This window comes from Epinephelus fuscoguttatus, linkage group LG13 (assembly GCF_011397635.1).
Source record: "Epinephelus fuscoguttatus linkage group LG13, E.fuscoguttatus.final_Chr_v1".
NCBI classification, from domain to species: domain Eukaryota; kingdom Metazoa; phylum Chordata; class Actinopteri; order Perciformes; family Serranidae; genus Epinephelus; species Epinephelus fuscoguttatus.
Genome location: NC_064764.1, coordinates 18,965,351 through 18,989,597, shown reverse-complemented (window position 1 = coordinate 18,989,597; position 24,247 = coordinate 18,965,351). Strand labels below are relative to the sequence as shown.

The window sequence follows — 24,247 nt, the reverse complement described above, 5'->3', positions numbered from 1 at the left end:
GGGTGGGGTGAGAATAATGGAAGAGATTTAGATTTAGAAGTTTTAAAAAATCCTTAAGGTCTCGCTGCAGCTTCCACCAAATGTAGGAAAAATAGTATTTATTTAAGCAGCTTACACTGATGGCATCAATCAATAAGCTATAAATCCTCCCCTAATTACATGTAATTCGCAAACTTGGCGGAGATAGAGTGATCTGAGAAGTTATAAATGAGTTGTGCAACAGTTGAGACGGATGATGTAAAATGAGCTGCAGCTCATCAGACAGAGGTCCTCTTCTGTGGCCTCCATGCAGCGTGAAAAGATTTGAAAAGAGCACCCTGAAGCGCGGTGACTCGTTACCTCTGTGTTTCCAGAAAGCCCCTCCTTAGACAAACCCCTCAGCCAGAGCGTCACTCAAAGTTCACTTCAGTCCAGTCCCCTCTTCCCTCAGCTCAAATACACATTCACACACATCCACTGTCATCCGCACAAACGCGCACACGCACATTCACACAGAGCCAGACGCTTTTGCAAACAGCCCGCCTGCCGCTTCCAGCGCTACTTTTCTTTCTCCAGGAGACGCGCATGAAGACCTGTTGGATGTTACTAAAAGCCTTCTGTGGTTGGAGTTGACAAAAGTGTGACTACTTTTTTTCTCCCTCACTCTCTTCAGTGACATCTTATGTGACAACTTTTTTGGGACCTTCTATCTCGGACTTTATTGGTGGAACAGCTGGTTAATTGCATTTCAAATTTCCGATCAGTACAAGTGGATTAAAATCAGTATTTGATGGGCAAAATGAATAACTCTGTGAAATAACTCCAAAGGATTTCAAGGTATGCTCTTATGAATTATGCACAGGGATCTATTAATCTCGGATACTTCATGCGACCGTGCGTAATTTGCTTTAATTTCATCTTCAAGTTGAAAAAGTCTCTCGAAGTATGGTTCTGCAGCTGCTTTGATGTATTTCAATGGGATATGTGCATTTGTGCGCCTGTGTGAGATTAGATAAGAGAGGGACAGAGGGGGAGAGCGCAGGAGAGTTTCTATAGGGTCTTATTTTACGTATCCCCTTTGTTTTCCTGTAAATAATAAATCCCCCTGGCTTTTTGATTTATGCGGTGATTTATCTGTCATTCAAACAACCTACTTGGCACGCGCATGCGCATGTGTAGATAGCCCAAAGGGCTGTTTTGTTTCAGACAGGTGCAATGTGTCAGTGTGGATCTAAGGATAGAGTGTATCATGTGTTGTACAGATTGCAAATCCCCTTGAGTTAAATTTGTGTTTTTGGGCTGTATGAATAAAACTGACTTGACTTGTGTGTGTGTGTGTGTGTGTGTGTATGCATGAGAGAGAAGGAGAGAGAGAGAGTGGGAGAAAGTGTGTGTGTGTGTGTGTGTGTGTGTGCAGAGGCGCAGAGAGAAAGAGAGAAAGAGAGAGAGTCTCCCATCTGGATTTTGAGACATGTCACTGTTGTGCACTTTGCTCCCCTTCATCAGACTTCAACTCCCTTTTCTCTCTGGCAGCGTTAATCCCAGTGTGACTTCTCCTCTGGTGGAGTGAAGATGTTTCGGAGTGTGTGTGTGCCGGCGGCACTGCTGACTTTACTGGTGCTGACAGTTGTGGTGCCCATGGGCCAGGCCTGTCCCAGGAGCTGTAACTGCTACCAGGCCAGCGAAGTGCACTGTACCTTCCGCTCCCTGCTCACTGTACCTCCTGGCCTGCCTGTACATACACGCCGCATAAACCTAGGGTAAGGGAATGCATGTAAGCACACAGAAGACTGTAAGATAAAAGTGCTTTTATTTCCCTCACAAACACACTCACAGAGTTTGGAACCAGCAGTCAGACTGCAGTTAAAGGTCCAGTGTGTAGGATTTAGGGTTTATATTGGCAGAAATGTAGCATTACATAATAAGTATGTTTTATTTAGTGTATAATCACCAGAAAACAAAAAATGTTGTGTTTAAAATTAGCTGTTTATATCTGCATAGAGAGCAGGTCCTCTTCCTCAAAGCCATGTTGCAACACTGTTTCTACAGTAGCCCAGAACAGACAAACCAAACACTGACTCTAGATGGGGCCACTGGCATTTTTGCATCAGCCACCATAGCTAGCAGCCCATCTGCAATGACACACATTGGAAAATAACTGATTTTTAAATGTGAAACTGCTGTAGTGAATGTTTTTACAGTTTAAATCACCAGGGCTGTTTGTTTTGGAGAGGAAGAGACCTCTGCAGACAATGTGGCTCCTGGTAAAAACGTCCTGAATGTCTAGATCTCAAGTTATCAGAGAGAACAGCAGAGCATACTTAAGCAGGTGCTAGAATAGCAGCCTGTATTTGTACCCTGAAGCTTCTTTATTCAGTGTTTCTGCTGGTTTTAATCACCACGTTAATTCATTTTGGAGAGGAAGACACCTCTGCAGATAATCTGGCTGCTGGTAAAAACTTCCTGAACAATGAACACTGCAGGAATTCAAAGTTTTAGCTCGTTGCAATTTGCGATCCTCACCGCTAGATGCCACTAAATCCTCCTAAATCTTACACACTGTTTCTTTAATTAAGCTAATATGGAAAAAATAATATTTGTTGACTTACTGAAGTGTCAGGTTCATGATGCTGTTTCTGTGCCCCTGCAGATTCAACAGCATCAGCAGCATCCATGATAGCTCTTTGGCTGGGCTAAAGAAGGTGGAGCTTCTGATGCTCCACAGCAATGACCTCCACCATCTCCCAGATGGAGCATTCAGGGATATGAAATCACTACAGGTAAACAGAAGGAGGAGCAACAACAGCATGCACTGGACCCAATAATATTACAGTATAAGACTAAAAAAGAGGGAATTCCATTCATAACCAAACTAGCGGATGATTACTGGAGAGGATAATCAACAAAATGATGCAAAGCCAACGTTTTGAGGCAGTGCAGATGATTCTGCAGATGCCTCTTGTTTTTGTTTTACAGTTCTTCCTGATGGAGCTAGCAGTAGATCTGCATTTCCTGCAGCTAACAGCTGCATACACTGCGAATGACCTGAACTGTCCTTTGCCAACCCTAACTATTGATGCTGGATTATAAAATATACGGCTGTTAATGGGGAAAATAAATCACCGTCTCCTCACATATTTAACCTTTGACTCCTCTGCGATGAAGGTTTCTGCAGTACAGAGTTGTGTAAATCAAACCTGGACCAAGCCTCCATGAAATGTACTTTAATCCCTCTCCAGCCTCAGGCAGGGAGGACCATATGGAGGATCCTGCACTATTTCAAATGTGCTTTGTTGCAGAAAGCTCAGCTCTTAAACTTCCAACATGTGCTGTACTTATAGTTTACAGTCTGCACAGCCCCCTAACTATGAGAGATGAATACAGTTAAACAGTTTGACAGGAGAGATTTCTGTTTTTAACAGTATGAGTAATGAAGAGATTATCGAGCTACACAGCATTTGTCAAGAGTTTGATATAATATAGAGAGGACACGGCACTGATAAATATGCCTAAATCTTGCAGTCACCCTCTTGATAAAAATTGATTAGCAAAAGAATTAATTTTACATTTCAACTGTGAAAGCAGTGTGCAAATTAAAACGACGATTTACATGATTCTGTTCACATTTTTCTAATTTCTGTACAACTAATGCATAATTTATGCGCCATCATTCTTCTCACTGCTCAGTGACAGGAAACACACTGGACATTTTAGCAGCAACCTAAGGGCAGAGTTAGCAGTCCGTGGGGAAGTGATATTACTCAACGAGCAATTGTTCCCTTCATCTCCCAGTCAGATGCTGATATATTTGCCATTGTGTGATAATAGGATCCATATTTCCATGTGCTGACATCTTCACGTGCGAGATCTGTCAGCAGCTGGAACTCTGCCAGCTAAGTAGCCTTCCTGCAGAGCAGATTTATCATAAGCCTCACAAAAACACAATTCCACAGTGTGGTTTTCATGGTGTGCCTTCTTAAAATTTGGTGAGTTCTCCACACATGACTGGAATAGCAATAGATCCCCGCGAGTCTTCTGTTGAGGATAAAGGGCTAAATTTCATATTTGAAAAGTTGAAGACCCCCACTGCTAGAATATCCTTTTAGTCTTCCCTGCTTTGAATCGATAAACTCCCAGCATGAATACATCCTCTGGTTATGTGCTGTGGGCTATTTTCTCAGTTTTTACATGTGAGGTCATGTGCTGCTGCAAGTATTTCCCCATATTTTGAAAATAAACAGACTGTGTTGAGTCATGTTTGCTTACAGAAAGTTTTTCACCCAACTCTTCATCCTCATTCCAATTCCCCTCACATAATTTGTCATAAATTCAATTTACAAGCATGTGGTGTCCAGTGACAGACTTATGATGGGAGCATAGACTTGCTTTCTTCATCAGCTTTGTTGCCCATTATTTAATTGCTCTTTTAATTCTTCATTGCTTCCTCTCACTTCATATCCCTCCCCTTCCACCGGCAGATACTAAAGCTGAGTTATAACAAGCTGAGAGAGATCTCTTCATCTCTGACCTTCTCTGGCCTGACCTCACTGCTGCGTCTGTACTTGGATCACAACCTCCTCCAGCACATCCACCCCCGGGCCCTGCTCCAGCTGCCTAGCCTCAGGCTGCTGCGTCTGCAAGGGAACAGGCTGCATCAGCTGCACCCTCAAACTCTGTGCACATTGTCCCTCCTGAATACATATTATTTCTCCACACTCAGGTGAGCTTTAACACTTAGAGAACATAATGTCATACTCGTTGTCGGGGAAGTTACAATATTATATAAGTTTAGTTTTAACACTCCTCAAGGAAAAAGAACAGCCTGATGAAAAAGGCAACGCTTCCATGGCTGGTTATTGGTACAGATCAAACCATAGTGATGCCATGCCAACAACAACAATCACTTCAGGGTAGACAACTGGAAATTGATTTGAATTACATGTGAAAGCAGAAGACTCATCAACTAAACATCAACTAAACTAACTTAGTGACCTGCTGTACACGTCATGAGCAACTCACGACGGTGTATCTGGCTACAGTTGGCAGTTCGTAACTTTACTGCTTGCAGTGTGAACATAGCATAATACATTAAAACCACAGACACAGATTATGAAATCATAGTGTCTCTGTTTCATCCATCCATCCATCCATCCATCCATCCACTTTCTAACTGCTTATCCTCTTGAGGGTCACAAGGGGGCTGGAGCCTATCCCAGCTGACATTGGGTGAGAGGCAGGGTACACCCTGGACAGGTCGCCAGACTATCACAGGGCTGACACATAGAGACAGACAACCATTCACACTCACATTCACACCTACAGACAATTTAGAGTCACCATTAAGCTATCCCCAACCTGCACGTCTTTGGACTATGGGAGGAAGCCGGAGTACCCGGAGAAAACCCACGCTGACACGGGGTGAACGTGCAAACCCTGCACAGAAGGGATCGAACCAGGAACCCTCTTGCTGTGAGGCAACGGTGCTAACCAACTTAATGTTAACTTAAAAACAGCTTTGGTTCACCAGCCTCAATGTACGAGAGTAACATTAGGCAACCTAACTTTAGCCTAACTAACACAAGGCCAACAACCTCAAATAAGATGTTTGTTTGATAACTGAAAATGAAGTGAGACATAAAGCTTACTTTTCACAAAATTCCTCCCGAAAGGCTAGGCTGCTAGATTTTCCCAACTCCTGACACTATATGGCTCTTTGTCTTTTCGACCATCACAAGCCTTTGTTCTGTCCAAAATCTCCTCCCTTTTCAGATGCTGAATCCAGCGCTGTCTTTGAGCATGTTTGCTCTTGACAGATTGAAATCTAAAAAACCTGACCCCTCTCCACGCTTCATTGTTACCCGACACTCCCATACACAGCAAGACTTAATCATTTTCTCAACTGTTCCTCACCCTTATTTTCTCAGCCCCATTAAATCGTGTGTACATGACACAGGGGTTTTCTACCTGCAAGCTGTTGAAAACAAACATTGTGGTTCGTCTATAAAGACAAGTATACCTCTAACACTAAAGCTATAGCAATATCTCTTAACCCTTTTCTGATTCCCTTGTGTTAATACTGCTGTCTGAACATGAAGGTGATAAAAATGATGGATGATTGTCTTACTCCGAACCTGTCAGCTCTCAATGCCCACTCCCACTCTTACATCCATTCCTCTATGACTTTGATTCAACATTGGTGTTCCCCTTCCCCTTCCTCATACCTTCTTTTTTGCCATTTTCCTCTCCTGTAGACACCTAGACCTGTCCAACAACAGTCTAACCACTCTGCCCAGAGAGACATTAGCCACAGCGCCTCTGCTGGAGACTCTTGTGCTGCAGGCGAATCCGTGGAGCTGTGACTGCAGGATGAACTGGTTTCTCACTTGGAGTCTGGCTCATCCAGGTGACTGTCCTGTCTGCAATATTATTTGTTTTCATCTGTTGTTTTGTCTCCCATGTGCACATGTGCTTTGTGTTAGTCGTTGGTGGTGTCTCTGAGCCAGTTTGATTCAGTCAGAGATGCAGACATGCGGTGGTTAATACAGCATGTGGGCTGCTTGAGAGACCAGAGAAGAAACAGATAAGGAGGAGAGTTAAGACGCAACATGGGGAATGGATTCAGAAACAGAAGAAACATTTGTTGATAATTCCAGTCTCTAAGCAATCTAAAATCTTCAATATAAGATGTCTCAAATCCGGCCAGATGACAGAATGATGGGATAAATACACTTTCTAATACAACCGGTTTTGTTATCTTGATACCTCTAACATCTCTTCACCTGCTTTTCATCACAAACTCCTCTCTGTTTTCCTTCATTTTCTGTATCTCTTCCAGTGTGTCTTGTGGCTGTTATTGAGATGTGAAAGAGGGCTGGACCGTGAAATCTTTCTCATTGATATGCCAGACTTAACCTGCCATGACTAATCCACGATGACAGCATTGATGTGTGCAGGCAGCTGAAATATAGGCTAATGATTGCTGTGTAATAATGAAGTGATGCATTTTTCTGATTTACGAGTAGATGAAGTAACCATACCGAATTAGTAAGAGATATAAAGGGTAATGGATGCTTAAGAAGATCTGGCATGACTAATATATGACACCACTAATATGTGTTGATAGCTGAAATGTGCACTAATATGTTTGTATAGTTGCTATGCTGTTATACACATTTGATATGCCAGGGATGGTAACGCCGTCTTTTATGACATAATTTTCTCTGCCTCTCTCTTTCAATTAGGCTTAATGAAATGTCCCAGTGGCCCTCAGTGTCCAATCTGCACCTCGCCTAATTCCCTTCAAGGTCAGGGCCTACTTGAGAAGGCTGACCTATCGTGCACCTCACCTGTCATCCCCTCCCCTGGAAGAGACACACCTTTGGAGGCAGAACTCGTTGAAATCCAATCAAGTGAATCCTTCAGGGAGCCTTTAGGCACTGCATCTCTGGGTCTGTCTGATCACCAGGGTAACAGTGTCGATCTGGGTTGCAACATCACTCGCTCTTCGGAGTCCCAGGATGTTGCTCCTCCTCCAGATCTCTCCATTTCCTCTTCTTCTCCTCTCCCCCTTGCACTGTCACTCTCCCTGGAGTGCCCCGTGGAGAGACACAGCTATGAGAAACTTTGGAGAATCCTGGCTTACTACAGTGAGACTGCGGTTCGCCTGGAGAGGGAGATCATGCTGAGTAAAGCCCCGGCACTGGCCTACCGCTACAGGCAGGCAGCAGAGACAGACGGATATTATCACACTGGAGTCAAAGCTTCTATTAAAGCCAGACCACAGTGGTTGCTACAGCCAGCCATTAGCATTCAGCTCAACAGAGCACAATCTAACGGACATAAAGTTCAACTTATATACTCAACAAGAGTTTCTGCTCATCCTGACCGTGCTTCTCATCCCTCAGCATCTTCCTCTGCCTCTCAGCAGTGGGTGATGATTTCAGCTAATCATACCACCACGGCACTGGCAGCAGTTGCAGGCAGTAAGGTGGAGCTATTATGTCCTGTTCTAAGTTCTGGTAACCTTGAAGTTCAGTGGGTTCTCCCAGATGGATCTAAGCTCATCACCCCCTCCAGCAGCCCAGATGGTAGGCTCCAAGCTTCAACCTCTGGTTTACTTCTAAACAAAGTGCAGCTCTCAGATGCAGGGATTTACTACTGCATAGCCCGGGCAGGCAAGGATGTAGATGTTCTCCCCATGCGCCTGGCAGTGGAGGAGTCCTCTGTGCCGCCTTCAGGAGAGCAAATGGCACCTTCTGTCACCGGAAATGATGGAGAGCCCATCACTCTGTCCTGCCAAGTATCTGGTTCACCGGCGCCTCATATGAGTTGGGTGTTACCAGATGGAAACATAGTAAGGCAGGGATTAGCTGTTTCAGGTGGGCTCATTATGCAATCAAATGGGAGTCTCTTTCTGCGTAAGCCTTCTCCGAGGGATTCTGGTCATTACCGCTGCATTGCGGTCAATCAGTATGGTAGTGACTCTCTGTCTATGCAGCTAAAATTAAACTCGCAATATCTTCCTCCACTTATGACTTCATTTCCCAGAGGTCCACAGTCAGCCGCTGGCCGGTCAACCAAGATACGAGCACCATTACTAATGGAGGAAGGATCGGGGGCTGGAGAGGAAGAAGAGAGAACTCTTGACGCTAATAGGGGACGGCCACGACCTCTCCAACCTCCCCCAAACAGACGATATCCAATTGGAAAACCCAGAAGACGTGGACCTACGAGAGAAGGCCCCCTGAGAAGAGGAGGAGGGCCTATATCATCTACTGACCAGAGAAGAAACCGATTTGAGAACAGACGGAGAATTACCACTAACAAACAAAGGATAGACCCTCAGAAATGGGCTGACCTCCTCGCTAAGATACGACAAAAGACTGTTCACACCAATAACAGCCAGCCCGTTGCAGCAGGAAAGCCCACAGCTGAGCCAGTGGGAGGAGGCAAAGGTGAAGACACAGGAAGACACGAGGGACATGATGATACAGAGAGAAGCAGAGCTGAGGGAGCAGGGGTGGATGCAGAAACAGAAGGGTCATCTGTTGATGACACTGATCTACAAGAGGAAGGCCTACAGCTCATTCACCCCGTTCACACAAAAACTCACACAGAGCCAAATACAGACTCTGAGACAGACTCAGAGGTACAGATGGAGACGCCAACAGAAACACAGACAGATATAGAGAATGAGACAGAGAGAGAGACAGAGAACACATCTCCACAGACAGAGACAGTGACAAACCCAGTGACACAGAGAGAGACAGTCACATCTAAGCCAATCTCAGGAACAAATGAAATTGTCCCTGAACCAAGTGAAGGAGGTGAGCTAGAAGCAAACACTAGTCCATCTAGAACCAGGCCTCAGAACCCCCGGCAGAGACTCTTCCCTAATTTGGTCCCCAACTCCCGGCCTCAAAGCCCTTGGAACTCCCGCAGGAGAATTGGACAGCGAAGACGAATCATCAGTAGGCCCGGGGGGCGCCCTTTGACCCCTCCCCGACCTCTCCCTGGCCCTACAAACCCAAGGTCACAAACTGTAACACCTGATACAACCACAGATCAAATTAATGTGTTGTTGCTGGCGTCAACAACCACATCTCCAGAGACTGCGTTGACACGGAGTGACCATATTAGGACTGCTTCAAATGATGTGGCACTGAATCCTCTGTCTCTACCTGCTTCTAACACTGACGGCACCTCCACTTTAAAATCTGCCCCCCCCTCATTGACTCCCTCTACCTCCTCTCTCACCTCATTATCCCCCTCTCACACAAAGACACATATAGACACTGTGACTCACTCAGACAACATCCCAGACACTGCAGAGTCCACACTCTTCAACACACCGACACCAGCGCCCACTCGCTTGGATACCACAACTGCACAGACACATGAGGCGCACACACACGGCCACACACATGGCTTACAGACACACAGAGAAGCAGACTCAGCCTCAGGCAAACATGATGATAAACCCTCAAGCAAACACAGTGGAGAGCTGGAGAGGAATCTTTGGGGTGTATCATATGTGTCCCACTCCTCTACCTCTTTTTCACCCACGTCTTCCTACATTGTTTCCTCCACAGTCCCCACTGCAGCTACAACTACTACTGCAAAAATCACATCTTCTACTACTCTCAAGAGCATATCTACTAGTACTGCTGGTAGCACTACAACTATATTTAATACTACTACTACTACTACTCCTACAGCTGGTGATGACATAGTGCCCACAACAACTACAACCACTGCCATGACTACAAGTCCAAGCACGTCTACTACAACTACCAGTGTTATCCCAACATCTAGCACCACCAGAAGTGCTACAACTACTCTTAGCTCTACTACTACTACTACTACTACCACAACTCCTATTCTTACATCTACACATCCCACTACCACCACTACTTCTTCAACTAGCCCCTCTACTACTACTACCACTTCTAGCACTACAACCTCATTCAAAGCTATTCCCACAACACTTAACCCCACTACTACTACACCTACTACTCCTACTAGCAGTACTAGAATTACCATCTTAGCTGAAACTTCTCCAACTACTACAGCAGCTACACCCAGTACATCTACTACTACCACAGCAATGACATTAACAAGTACCAGAGCATCATCCAGAGACAGACCGAGCATCATCCAAGTTGATCCCAGAGGGAGGCCTGTTTCTGGGGGTTCAAACCAGAGTCGACCCCCTACTGACTGGAAGAACCCTGGGACTAATTCTATCCCCGATTCACACAGCAGCAGGCCACGCTGGCCCCCTTCCCCTTCGCTTCCTGCCGCCCCTGGGGTGAGTTCAAATCGATTCAGATCACATAGCATTGTCATTTTGCAGAATATTTCACCCGAAATGGATCTTAAAGCAAACACATACGTTAAGACAAGAGTAAGAGCCAAGCTGAGGCAACAATTTGGTTTTTATTTGTTAATTTAATTGCTAATTTATGTAATGTTTCCCCATTTTTCTGCTCCTTGCTTTCAGTCATTCATTCAATTAGTCATTTGTTTAAGTGCACTCTTAAATGTAGTTTGCAGTTCATATATAAAGAGCTATTTTTCTTTGTTGTCAGCTAAGTGGAACTCAAATTAACATTTCTTTTCTGAGTGCTGGCCCAGAAAATAATAACACACACTTATGCACACACACACTCTAAACCCGACTGTGCAAGCCCTTGGGCAAAAGCTTAGCAGAAATGCACAATAGATCTGAAAATAGTCTAATCTGTATCCACATGACCTCCTATTAAACCTAAGGGATGTTTATGACAATTCTTCAATTTCATGGATTTTCCCGAGCTCTGCCAGATCTGAGGAAGAGATGAAGAACATATGTTCCTTAATCAGCAACATTATGTGTTTTGAGACCCTAATCCCAAGGGATTTAAGATAATCAATTGTTAATTAATTTCCAGAGCTCTCTTGGCAAGCCTCTGCAGCCCGAACCATTGGGTCTTCCACCAATGATTCTAAATCTGGGATTACAGTAATGCTATATTGAATTTGTGAACCTGAACAATACTTAAAAATTTCTTCACTGTTTAAAAAATGAAAGTAATTAAAAACTTTTTTACCAAAGTTTCACTGCAGAGTTTACATATTAATGTTACTCTGAGTTTCTCAGTTAGGCTACTTTTGAATAAAGCTTTGATGTATAATTGAGTGCCTTTTCATGCACATGGATTTCCTGTTTATGAGGTTTACACCGGTTATGATCATATTCACAATAAGGTGTTTACATGAGCACAGAGAAACTGGGTTAATTATTTTCCCTGTTTACATGATAGATACTAGTAACCAGGTCACAGATTACTGCAGTCTATTCGAGCAGGCACTGTGGGGTTTACAAACACAAAGTGACGATAGGAGATGAGAGCAGCAGGAAATATTAAACAGTACTCTGTACATTTACTTCCATTTCTTCATTTCCTCGCCAACCGCTGTCTGCATCTGTGTCTCTGTCTGTCTCTCTCTCAACTGCACACACACATGCACACACACATAATAGTTACTCCCCTAGTCCTGAAAGCAGATGCGCCACTGTTATAACACTGTCTTTGACACTGATGCCAGCCTGTCACTGTGTCTAGGACAGGGGGAGCAGTGGATGAAAATACTCTGCCCCTTTCATTCCCGAAAGACAAAACTCTACTCAACACTGACACATGGTCGCTGCCACCTTTGTTTGTGTTTCTGTTACATTAAACGGGTTATTCATGTCCATGTAAACGCACTCGTTGTCTTCATCATTTCCTCTACAGCTAAGTTTTGATTCAGCTATAGTTTAAGTTAGGTGTTGTATTTATGTCCTTGAAACTTGTTATACAGAAAGCGCTTGGCCAAATGATATGTTGATTACACTGTGGTGATAATGTAGATTTGCTTTTTTCCCTTGCTATGAGACAATTCTCATTTTTCATGCATTGCTGTACTGAAATTGTTGTTCACTTGCAAGTCCTCCAATCACATGCTATTTAGTTGAAAAATTAAAACTCCAAGACGACCAACATGATGCTGCAGTTTTGCAAGTTGAGGAATTTTGATTAGCGGAGCCACGCTCTCAGATGTCTTTTTGTCATCATTATTTCTATTATGCATTACTCTGCCACTATAATATCTTTCCTAAAACTTTTTTACAGGCCCCAGTGGTGAGATCCAGGCCGAGGATTGCAGACCCACACATCAGGACAGTGTCGTTCCCAGCAGAGAGCACTGCCAGGCTGGCTTGTGAAGCTCAAGGAGAGCCGAAACCTACCATCACATGGACCAAGGTTGCTACAGGTATACACAGTGCAGCAGATATGCACATATTTATTTCAGCACACACACAAATGCACATATTTGAAACAAAACACAAGGGTCTAACATTCAGGGTCAAAGTCATGGAATTCCACAGACACATTTCCAGGCCTGGTAAATTCATGGAATAAGTGAAGTCCTTGTCAGTTTTAGAAAAATCATGGACTTTTTCTTGTGTGTAATGAAATTGCTACAGTAATCACCTGTAAATATTCTTCCACATAATGTAACGTAATGTGAATTTATTTTCTGCAGCTGTACACGGGTGATGTTTGGGATACCGTAACGTAGGTTCCTTGCTTTCTGCCCGCATTCTGTCTCTCCTTCCATCTGGGCCAGCCAGCTTGAATTATGTTTGAATAGATTCTGAATATGATATGTCTGAATAACACCGGGCAAGTGGGGCAGGAAAAATAACAGGTGACAGTGTGAATTCACACGTAGGGTCATTTGGGTGAATCCCTAGTTTCCATACTTAAGCCTCACTGCTACTTTTAAATTGTACCACGTTTTTGAGTTGAGGCAATTGACATGGGCAGGGTAGGGTGCTCAGTCGCCACTTGGAATGCCAATGCGCATTTCAGTTTTGTTTTAACTGCTCTGAAAAAGGAGCATGGTAGTTTGAAGGCACGGAGCACTGCACTGCTTCATGTCTGTGCACTGCTTTTAATAATATCATTTACATTTTAAAGTAAAGTATATTGGACAGTTCTGTTTGTGTCGTACATTGAAAGTGGTCATAAAAATTTTATCATGGGTCTTTAAAAAGTCAAGAAATTTTTTTCTATAAAAATGTGTGGAAATGTATAAATCAGGTTTCAGTTTTATCTTCACATTTACATTTATATGTACCTTGAATATCCACTTGGAGGCATGTCAAATTAGGTCCATGAACTGATGTAAAAACTCTGCAAAGTTTTCCAGATTACTCCATAAACTTGCTTTTTGAAACAGGCTTCAGGCTTATATTTTTTTCACCATGCCAGGAAACACAGAAATGCTTATTTTTCACCCAGAGGTCAAATATATATGTAAATAACCCTGCTCTTCATATGGAGAAAAACGGCAGACTACCTTGACCTTTAAAACTAGAAAAGTAAAGTTTTGTGTTTACATCCTGAGGTCATTGAATTGAAAGGAAAATCAGTCTCAGCTTTAGTGCGTACTAAATGAATATGACCACATTTTATACTGATGAAATAACCCATTAACACCCAGCATTACGCACTGGCATGCACACAATAGGCTTTTCTCTTGCCTGCCATGTGGGAAACACATATTGCAAGAAAGTAATGGAACATTTTGTGCACTGCATCACTGGGTTTACTTCCCGCTGTGCCACTCGGCATGTCCCTGATCCTCCTTTCCTCTTACTCTTACTCACTCTCTAACTTTCTTTCCTACTCTGTCTCCTCACTGCTGTGCTCTGTCTGTCTGTCTGTCTGACTGTCTCTCCCTCCCTCTCAGGAGCGGTGATGTCAATCCACTCCAGGGCTCAGCGTTTTGAGGTCTTGCCAAATGGCACCCTTGTTATCCAGAATGTTCAGCTGCAGGACAGGGGCACATATATCTGCAGTGCACAGAGCTTTCTGGGTCGTGACAGGTGAGACTGCAGATACCAGTAATGAATATTAATGCCACATGTACCATTCAATTATAATGACTAAGGGACAAAATATGTTCAGTATTAATTACATAGGCCTAAGGCAAACTGCAATTTAATGACAAAGTATTATGTATGCTGTGTTAGTATTTCACCTGCTTTTCAGGTGAAAATAGTTGCAGACTGACGTGATTTAACATTTCTAAGTAGCCTAAAGTCATGTTCAAATCTCCCCTTATGAAAACTGTAAGTGTGTGTGACCCATGTATCCATCAGGATTATTTTTTAAATTGTTAATGTATGCCTTTGGGTGTTTCCTGAATGTGTCATATTATATTTATGGTTTGGTTTTCATCCCAAATGCGTATTGAAACGCTTAAACTTTGTTGATTTGTTTCTATATTGAGGGTGTGTGTGCTTATTCTTCCATGATAGATTGCTAACCACCCTGGAAGTGTGGACCCGCCCCCCTCGGATGCAGCTGGCAAGCTATAGGGAAGCAACCATTCATCAGGGCGGAGAGGTGCACTTGGAGTGCCAGGCGGATGGCGTTCCCACCCCTCTGCTCTCCTGGGTTCTACCCGATCGTTCTGTCCTGACCTCCTCTGCCCCCTCCACCAGCCGCATCACTGTGGACACAAACGGAACCCTGCATATCTCAGTAACTTTACCTAGTGACAGGGGAATGTACCGCTGCGTGGCCTCCAACTCAGCAGGTGCTGCCAGTGCCTCTGTGCGTGTACACGTGTCCTCGTTGCCCCCGGTGATACAGCAACCCAGAGAGGAACACCTGCTCTTGTCTCCAGGGAGGCCTGTTTATGCTCACTGCTCTGCCCGAGGTGCCCCGCCACCAACTCTGCGCTGGCGAATCCCAGATGGGACTCTAGTTCGCCCATCCCAGTTTCTCCATGGCAACCTTTTTGTCTTGCCCAATGGGACACTGCATATTCGAGGAGTTGGGCTTAAGGACTCAGGGAATTACGAGTGCACGGCAAGTAATGTTGTTGGAGCTGTTAAGAGAACAGTGAAGGTAGAAATTGAACAGGGAGCAGAAGGAGAAAGGAGATATGAGGGAACAAGAAATGAAGGGGCAAAAGCAGTTACCACAGAAAAACCGTCTCCTTCATCTTCACTACATAAAGACAGAACTTTGTCCATGCCCAGCCACCCCTCCAATCCATTTAACACCGCTAGACTCTCCCCTTCACCCCCCTTTGACATATCCAGGACCTTTTTGCTCACCCCTGGTTCTTCTCGCTCATCTTCTGACCCTCACCAACCCAATCCCACTAACTCACCCTCTACAATCAATAAACCGGTCACTGCTTCCCCCACACACTTGACCAACATCAACAAAACAAAACCCTCCCCTCTCACTCCGCCCTCCACAAATAACACCAAAGTCTCACCTGGTATTGTAAGCAACACAAGAGCTACTTCTTCTTCCCCCTCTGACAAAAGTGGGGCCTCAGCTGCTTTGAATCCATTGCCCGTCTCCCCCTTCAGTAAAGCCCGTATTGTTTCTACGTCACCCTCCATCACTGCTGTCCACTATGGGGGGAGTCTGCAGCTCCACTGCGCTGTAACTGGCAACCCATCTCCCATCATCATTTGGAGGACGCCCAACAGGAAACTGGTGGACATGCACTTCAGGTATTGGGGATGTGGGTTTGTGTTAAGGTTGTATTAATATATCCTGTGGTAATTCTGTAAGTATCGTGTCTCATTCTATATCTTTATGTGATTTATGTGTATGTTTGTCCACATTTGAATTTCAGTTTTGACCACCGTATGAAGGTGCACCCTAATGGCACCCTGTCAGTCCATGCAGTAACAGAGAGGGATGCTGGAGACTACCTCTGTATCGCACGTAACAAGGTCTCAGATGATTATCGCCTCCTGCGTGTCTCTGTGGCGACCAAGCCTGCCAAGATCGAGCCTAAGCAGCCACTCAATCAAATGGTGTCATTTGGCAAACCACTGAAGGTGAGCTAAGTGAAAAAGAGCAGAATCATATTTCATCTCTGCCTTGCTCCCGATAATGATGTTTATTCAATTAACAAATAACAGCTATGTATTATATATCACACACACCACTGTTCCACAGTTGGGAACTTGCAACAAAGCCTGCCTAAACCTAAAACAGTCCATCTCCAACACCTACACGCTTTGAGCTTTTAGAGACTTATTTTTTGATGTGTTCTGGGTGTCTTCTATCGCTGGGCGTGGTGCCAAACATTTCTACAGCTTCAAGCTGTGTCTTTGGTTGTTTTTTTCTGATCAAAAAGTGCTTCATATTTTTTGACTCAAACAGAAAAGAACGACCTGTCAGGTCACAGCCTGTTATGAATCATCAACAGCGGCCTTCAGGGGATAGTACTTCACACATGAATATTTAACAGCTCAATGAAAAACAATGTCAAGCGGGGTGAAATGCAAGAAAGAGGACACCGTATTGTGGGAATTTGTTGCCCTTCATTTTTAATTTGATTTAAACATTAATGAGCTTTAAATGTTTTTTTGAATGCATCTAAATTTGTGTTGCTTTGCTGTGCTTTCTACTGAGATTTTTTTTTAAAGGGCCAGAATACAGCCTTAACAAAGCCTAAATGTATAGTATTGTGTTCATTACTCCTCCTTACAGAGACACTATTTCTCAACAGCTCTCAAAAGTTCAGTTTCATCCAAATAAAAGCTACAAAAACTTTTAAATGATAGCAATAATGATCCTGCTCCCTGCAGGTGGACTGCCAGGCATCAGGACTGCCTGACCCAGCTGTCCGTTGGAGTCTACCAGATGGAACCATGGTGAACAGCGTGTTGCAGGGGGAGGAGAGAGGAGGGCGAGCACGGAGGCTAACTGTGTTTGACAATGGGACGTTACTGGTTCCAGCAGTGGGTATGGGAGAGGAAGGAGAGTACACGTGCTATGCTGAGAATCAAGGAGGTCAAGATACCATGAAGGCAAGAAAACATTTTCCTCATGCAGGAGAATATTTATTTGATTGATATACATTTTCATTTATACTTCAAAATCAAATCAAAATATTTGATATATTACTTTATAGTTCACCAACGCTTTAATTTACTTATTCACATTACATGTCATTAATTCTTTTATTCAAATTCAGGTCAAAGTAAAGGTCATGATGATGTCCCCACCAACCTTCGCTGATGACAGAAGCTCTAACATCATCAAAGTACGTCAGGGATCAACCGCCAAAATTCGCTGCCATGCCACAGGAGATCCTGCCCCGACGGTGACGTGGTTTTCCCCAACATACCGTGTCATCCCACGAAGTTCGAGATCTGGTTTTTATTCTGAGCGGGTCGTAGTCGTTTCGGATGGAACTCTGGAGGTCCGTCTGGCTCAAAAGATCGACACGGGAAACTATACCTGCCGAGCGAGCAACTCAGCCGGGGAGAGGAGCATGGTGGTAGGTCTGGAGGTGGAGGCTCCTAACTATGGACTGAGTGGCCATGTTGGAGGAAGAGGTTGGGGTACAAGCAATGGGCCTGGCAGTAGTTATAACAGTAGATCAGGAGACAGCGTTAATAATGCAGGGATAAACCAGAATGGATTTACCAATAGAGACACGAGCAGGCTTGGCAGCAATAACAGCAGCAGTAGTGGCTACAGGGATAATAATGGCGGGATAAGAAACACTGTACCAAACACTGGCTACACTAACATAGCAACCAGTGGCTTTAATCCTGCCCTCAGGGGTGATAGTAGAGATGGATTGAACAAGCCTGTCAGTGGAATCACAACACAGCTTGGTAGCAGTGTAATCAGTGTCGGGGTGAGCGCAGGTAGGAATATAGGCTTTAAAGCAGATAACGGCAGAATAAATGGAAATGGATCTGGCATTACAAGTAATGGTAATAGTGTGGGTAACGGTCACAGCTCAGTTAGAGGAGATAGTGTAGAAAGGAATTCTGGTACTAATAATAATGAAGTCACTGCAGGAAAGGCAGGTAATGATGCTAACACCAGTAGAGACAATGGCAGGATAAGTGGTACTAGAAATGTTGAGGTGTTTGGCAGCAGTGTGTCTAACAATGGAGCTGGCACTGGCACACTAAGAGGAAATGGGTTTAGTGCGAGTAGTAATGTAGGAGTGATCAATGACAACAACAGGAATAGTGGTGGCTCAAGTGGTACTGGTATAGCTGTTAGTAATACAGGAGCTAACACAGCTATGGGTGTGGTAACAACAGTGAAGCAGCGAGCGGTGAAAGGCCAAACTGTTCTTTTACCATGCCCTTCTCAAGGGTCCCCTCCCCCTCGTGTGGCCTGGCTTTTGCCTGGTAACGGTGTGCTGCCAGCTCCTTACTACGGCAGCCGACTCATTGTGCACCGAAACGGCTCCTTGGAGCTGCGAGGCGTGCGGGCCAGTGATGGCGGGACCTTGGTTTGTGTCGTTAGAGGTGAGAGAGGACAGACGCGAATACAAGTGGAGCTGGAGGTGTCTGAGGCACAGGAGGAGGCCAGATCTCCACACAGGGGACCGGCTGTGGAAAGGGCTGGTTTTATAGAGGCGCCTCGCTCATTGGATTCAGCTCAATCCCTGAACTCAAGGCCAGTGTTGCCTGAGACGCTTCATCCAACAATCCTAGTTACTCAAAAGCCTCTACACAGAGTCCAGTCTGTACCAGCTGCACCTCGTCCAGTTGGCCCTCCACCCCGCTCAGCTAGCCCCGTCTCAGAGCCAGCAGTGAGCACCAGAACGACTCCCTTGGTGAGCATCATTAATGGAGAGACTCTTCGTCTGCATTGCCCTGCTTCTAACACCTACGGATACACCCAGAGCTCTCTCACATGGACCATGCCCAGTGGCAAGGTACTGTCCCGGGGTGAAAGTGCTGAATCAGGCCGATACTTAGTCCAAGAGGATGGAACACTAACAGTGCAAAAGGCCTCTGTATTTGACCGTGGCACCTACACCTGCAGATCCACTAGTTCTGACCCCTCTTCAGTCTCCGTCCTCACAGTTCCCGTCATTGTCATCGCCTACCCCCCGCGCATCACAGCAGGACCCTCTCCTGTGACCTACACACGACCCGGGGTTGCTGTGGAGCTGCCGTGCCTGACGATAGCAACACCCCGGGCGACGATCACCTGGGAAACACCAGACCTGACACAGCTGACGGCAATGGGTCAGGCTCGTATCTATGGCAACCGCTACCTTAGTCCTCAGGGGTCCTTGGTGATACAGAACCCGACAAGCAGGGATACAGGCTTTTACAGGTGCACCGCCAAAAATGTAATAGGGGTGGACACAAAGGCGACCTACCTGCATGTTATATAACGGGGTGAAGCAAATACACACACACGCACACGCACACACACACACACACACACACACACACACACACAAACATGCAGCAGAAAGACAGAGACACCGTCAATCTTCTGTACCGGTGAATGAACTCCCCTGCTGTTAACACTGTATGTGTACTCACATGCCCAAAGGAACTGCAAGGCTTCGTGCAGGAGATACTGTTGAATCTCAGAAAAGACCCTACACATAAACAGGTATATGTCTCATGTATGTATTTTTAATGAATGACTTCGTTTCCAATACTGTCTTGTTTTCCTATCAGGAGCCGTGGGATTCTCTGCAGATGCATTTTTCTCTACATAAACAAAAAATTGTGTGTAAGAAGGATTGTTTTGTGTCTCAGCGGCCTAAAACACATTTTGAAGTGATGACGAAAGAAGTCAAGGAAAATGCACAGCATATCAAGATTGTTGCACAAATGTAAATGCCCACATCTGTGCCTGTGGACTGTTTCAGTGGGGAAATGGAGCGGCAGTATGTTGTTTTTTTTTTTCAACACTGGTTTTGTTTCCCTGCCTTGTCTTAAAATTTACCTTAAGGCAACATGGACAAAAAATTATATCTCACTCCAAAAATATGGTTTTGTGCTTAAAAACCCTACAGCTTTTGGTTTTTACCTTGAAGAAGGGATTATCATTTTTTCATCTTTGTGCATGAAACTCAAGTATTGTTGAACCAAAAAAAGACACATATGCTTTACTTGGCCTGATTGATTTATTTCATTCCTTTTTGCAGTCATCCACTAACACTGAACTACAGATAAACATACAGTATTTTTCTGACTGGGTCACTGAATATTGTAGACAAAACACAGCATCACACAAAGAAGCTGTCTTCACAACCATCTACAGAAACATTAATATTCAACGTGATGTCGCACAATATAATCTTGTTTGATCCCTGCGTTTATTTATAAAATGATTCATTTTTTAAATTGTTGCAAACTGGGACTTCAATCGGCAAAATAATATCTAGATTTAAAAATTTTAACTTGATATTTACCTTAGTAACTATTGAAATACTTGTTGCATTTTTTAATTTATAAACTACATATTGGACAAAGGTTGGATTTCATTATGTTGCATATATAGCAAACAGTAACTTAAATTGGTAGCCTTATTTGCATTATACTGCCGAAACTTAGCATTGGATGTGTAACAGACATGATGATAGCGGTCTTCAGTATTATCCACCCCAACTCGAGCGACGAATTTGTGGGTTTCAGACTTTAACAATATTGTTCTACCACCATCGACTGTATCACACATTCTCACAGCATTCCTGTGGCAGAACGAGACATGGTACAAAGCATTTATGGAAACACAACAGTCAGTTCTTTGAAGAGTGATCTTCGTGATTATTTTGATGTTCAAGATTGTATAAATGTACGTGTAAGTTCAAGAGCCAGCCCGAAGCTTGTGCACAGAGCCAGCAGCTCATCCTTATCATGTTTCCCCTCTGCTTTGATGTTTGTCCTTAAATTATTTGTCTTGTAAAGACTCTGTCGTAAGACGCAAGTGTTTCGTCATAAAGGGAGAAATGATTAAATATTATTAAGTATTACTGATGTCTCATTAGTCACAAATGAATGACTGCTTGCTATATTTTCAACAGCTTCATTTTATAAATAAAAATGGAAAAAGGGCCAAGAGTGTTTACTCTGTGAAATGTCAACAGCTGAAGAACAGTTTTGTTCAGAAATATGTTACAGATACAGTGTGTGTGCTTGTGTGAGACTGGGAGAGTCAGGGTGAGAAAAGAAAACACCTAGTGTGAGTGCAGGAGCGAGGAAGGAAACTTCTCCTGGAGTATATTATGAGAACAGAAACTCCTTATCCCCAGTTCAGCTGTCAAACCAGGAAATGGGGTCTTAACTGTAGATGAGACACATGTTGATGACATCATATAGCTCTCTCTCTGGGAAATGCAATAAAACTCACAGCAGCCTGCAGAGCAACTCCACGTACCACCCTGCACTCACACCTGCTATGAGCCGTTTATAGTGTGCATTCTGATTCCAATAAATACTAACACTAATTACACTTTCAGTTGAAGCAGGATTCCCCACACATCATCCAACAGCATGAAGCCCAATCAGGTGCCTCTGAGCTCAGGGACAGAGAGTTTCCAAGGGAGAAGAAAGCAATGGAGCACGCTGATCAATTTACAGTCTTCAATAGTGTAAACAGACTAACGTTTCAACACCACTGTGTCCTCATCAGAGTTAAAGAGCAAATTAATTAGAGGTAATCAGACATTATGTTTGATCAGTGCACTGTGGTGATGCACCATTATGGCCATTAGTACGAAGGATATAAATAATGCCAGCTTCCTGTAGGTGACAAAGGCGGCCACCCAGGGCGCCACTCAGAGAGGGGGGAGGGTGCCCAAGATGATTACATTGCTCACATCCCAGCTACATCAGCTGATCTCAAACAGCCCATTCAACTGATGGAGCAGCTGACTGATGAAAGGGAGTCAGCTGATAGATCATGTGATTCCGTTCTATGTAACCAATTGGCAAATCTCATTCAGGGCCCTATTTAAACTGCTCTGGCCTGCTTACTGTTGCTGCTTTGCAACCTGCCTCCACCCCAGCTCCTCCTTTTCATGCTGTGTCTGGCTTGTCAGTGTCATTTCTGTTAGTCATTGATGCTTGCTCTGTTCTGTTCCTGTGGGGTCATTGCTGCTGCTCCCCCTACCTTTGGCTTTCAATGTAGGAGCATGGAAGGGCAGGGAGGCTTGCTTTTTCTGCCTCAGACTTTCCTTGTTTGCGTGTGGAAGGGCAGAGGGGTGTGCTGTCTTCACCTTAGGCTTTCCACATAGGCACACAGAGGGGAAGAGATGTGTGCTATCTCTGCTTTGAGGCTTTCCAAGTAGGCGTGTGGAAGGGCAGAGAGGTTTGGTCTATCTGCCTCAGGCTTTCCACGTAGGTGCGTGGAAGAGGCTTTCTGTGTAGGCCTCAGAAAGGGAGAGAGGCTCCAGAAGAGAGCCATACTGACAAATCTAATACTGCAAATGGAAATAAAGTTTTCTTTGACTAAAGGGGTCCTGACTGAATTGATGTTAGAGCAGTGATGGGTATAGCGAAGTGAAATGTATGTTCAGAACATTAGCGTAAGAGAAAATGAAAGGGCAAAAGCCATCTGGGGCGCAGTACAAAATAAAGAAGTTGAAATTTGTGAATTTGCACACACTGTATTCTTTTGTTGTTTATTTACTATTATTGTTTGTTAGCTAAGGTGCTAGCAGCGCTGAACTGTCAATTCAAAATAATTGGAAATAGCTGGTAAAAGTGCTGCATCAAGGATTTATTACTGAATGTTTTCTGAGCTGTCAGCACACATGTCAAACACAACATGCATGCTGTAGACCACAACTTTAAGACTGTTTTCACTTTTCCCAGCTGTGAGCTGCTTCTACGTTTCCGTTTTGCAATAGTGTCAATTACAAACACTGTCAATAGTCAAGAATTTTTTCATTTGAGTGTTAGAATTTCTGTATGATTTACTCTGTTGGTTTGTGGTGTGATGCAGCACAGCACACTGAGAACACAGTTTAGCATTAGAGAGCAAACATACAACTAGGACACAGCCCAGACTTTCCTCAGCTCTTGAGGCTAATACCAGTCACTTGGCTAATTTAGCTCTCCTCACATGACACAATCAGTTTAGACTTTCTGATGTCATGAGTCAAACCTCATAGAAGTTGAGATTATTAAATTACTGACATGTTAAAAAAACAAACAATAAATTGCAGTTTATTGATGTGACGTTGCTCAAGGATCAAAGGCAGTACTAATACAAACCAGCACAATGCACCACCCATTCATTTGGGTTATTAAGTTTGGTTTAAGTATAAAGTAGGAAGAATAGTGCAGGGGAGCAACATTAGAGCTCTGTGTTGCGCTCCGTGAGCTTGGTTGTTTTCTGTGAGGGCTTGTCATGTTTTGAATTATCTCTTTTGTAGTGCTGGAACATTTCCATCCATTGTGGCACACCGATTTTATGGTTCCACGTCTGTGATCCCTTTCAGCAAATAAATTATTGCTATTCCTCTTTTGTGCTATTGCAAACTTACAAGCATATAACTAACTAATAAACTGCATCACATGGGCATTTCATTTGGCATCTTCTTCACTTTAACTTGAGCCTTAACTGATATGAAGTGACTGCAGAATGGGTGAATTGGCTGGACTGGGTTGGCTGGATTGCAACAATGGAGCCTACAAAAACTGCCTGTACATATAAATGATGCCTTCTGTGTCATCCTAATCTGATAAAGTAGGTTTAATAAATCACTGCTGAGGATCACAAGTTATCTAACCTTTTCATTTACACTAATGATCTACAATCTAGCAATACTGCAACAGTTCTGTTACTGTCAGAATTAATGATAGTACCATCAATTATGGTGAATAATGTTAGAATACACTGGAACGTTGGAAAAGCAAAATAATACATGAAAAGGATTCTAGTCAAACGCTCCAGACACATTACCATTA

General features: G+C 43.9%; 1 protein-coding gene across 1 annotated transcript; it reads left to right on the top strand.

Moving 5' to 3' along the window:
• LOC125900258 (immunoglobulin superfamily member 10-like) lies at positions 1–24,005 on the top strand. The gene is made up of 12 exons (XM_049595159.1): positions 1–816; positions 1,513–1,739; positions 2,630–2,759; positions 4,458–4,699; positions 6,231–6,382; positions 7,221–10,789; positions 12,636–12,777; positions 14,263–14,398; positions 14,834–16,051; positions 16,177–16,384; positions 17,141–17,362; positions 17,530–24,005. The coding sequence occupies exons 2-12, from the start codon at positions 1,552–1,554 to the stop codon at positions 19,708–19,710; spliced, it is 8,388 nt and encodes a 2,795-aa protein (XP_049451116.1). The 5' UTR covers positions 1–816; positions 1,513–1,551; the 3' UTR covers positions 19,711–24,005.
• The last annotated feature ends 242 nt before the right edge of the window (positions 24,006–24,247 follow it).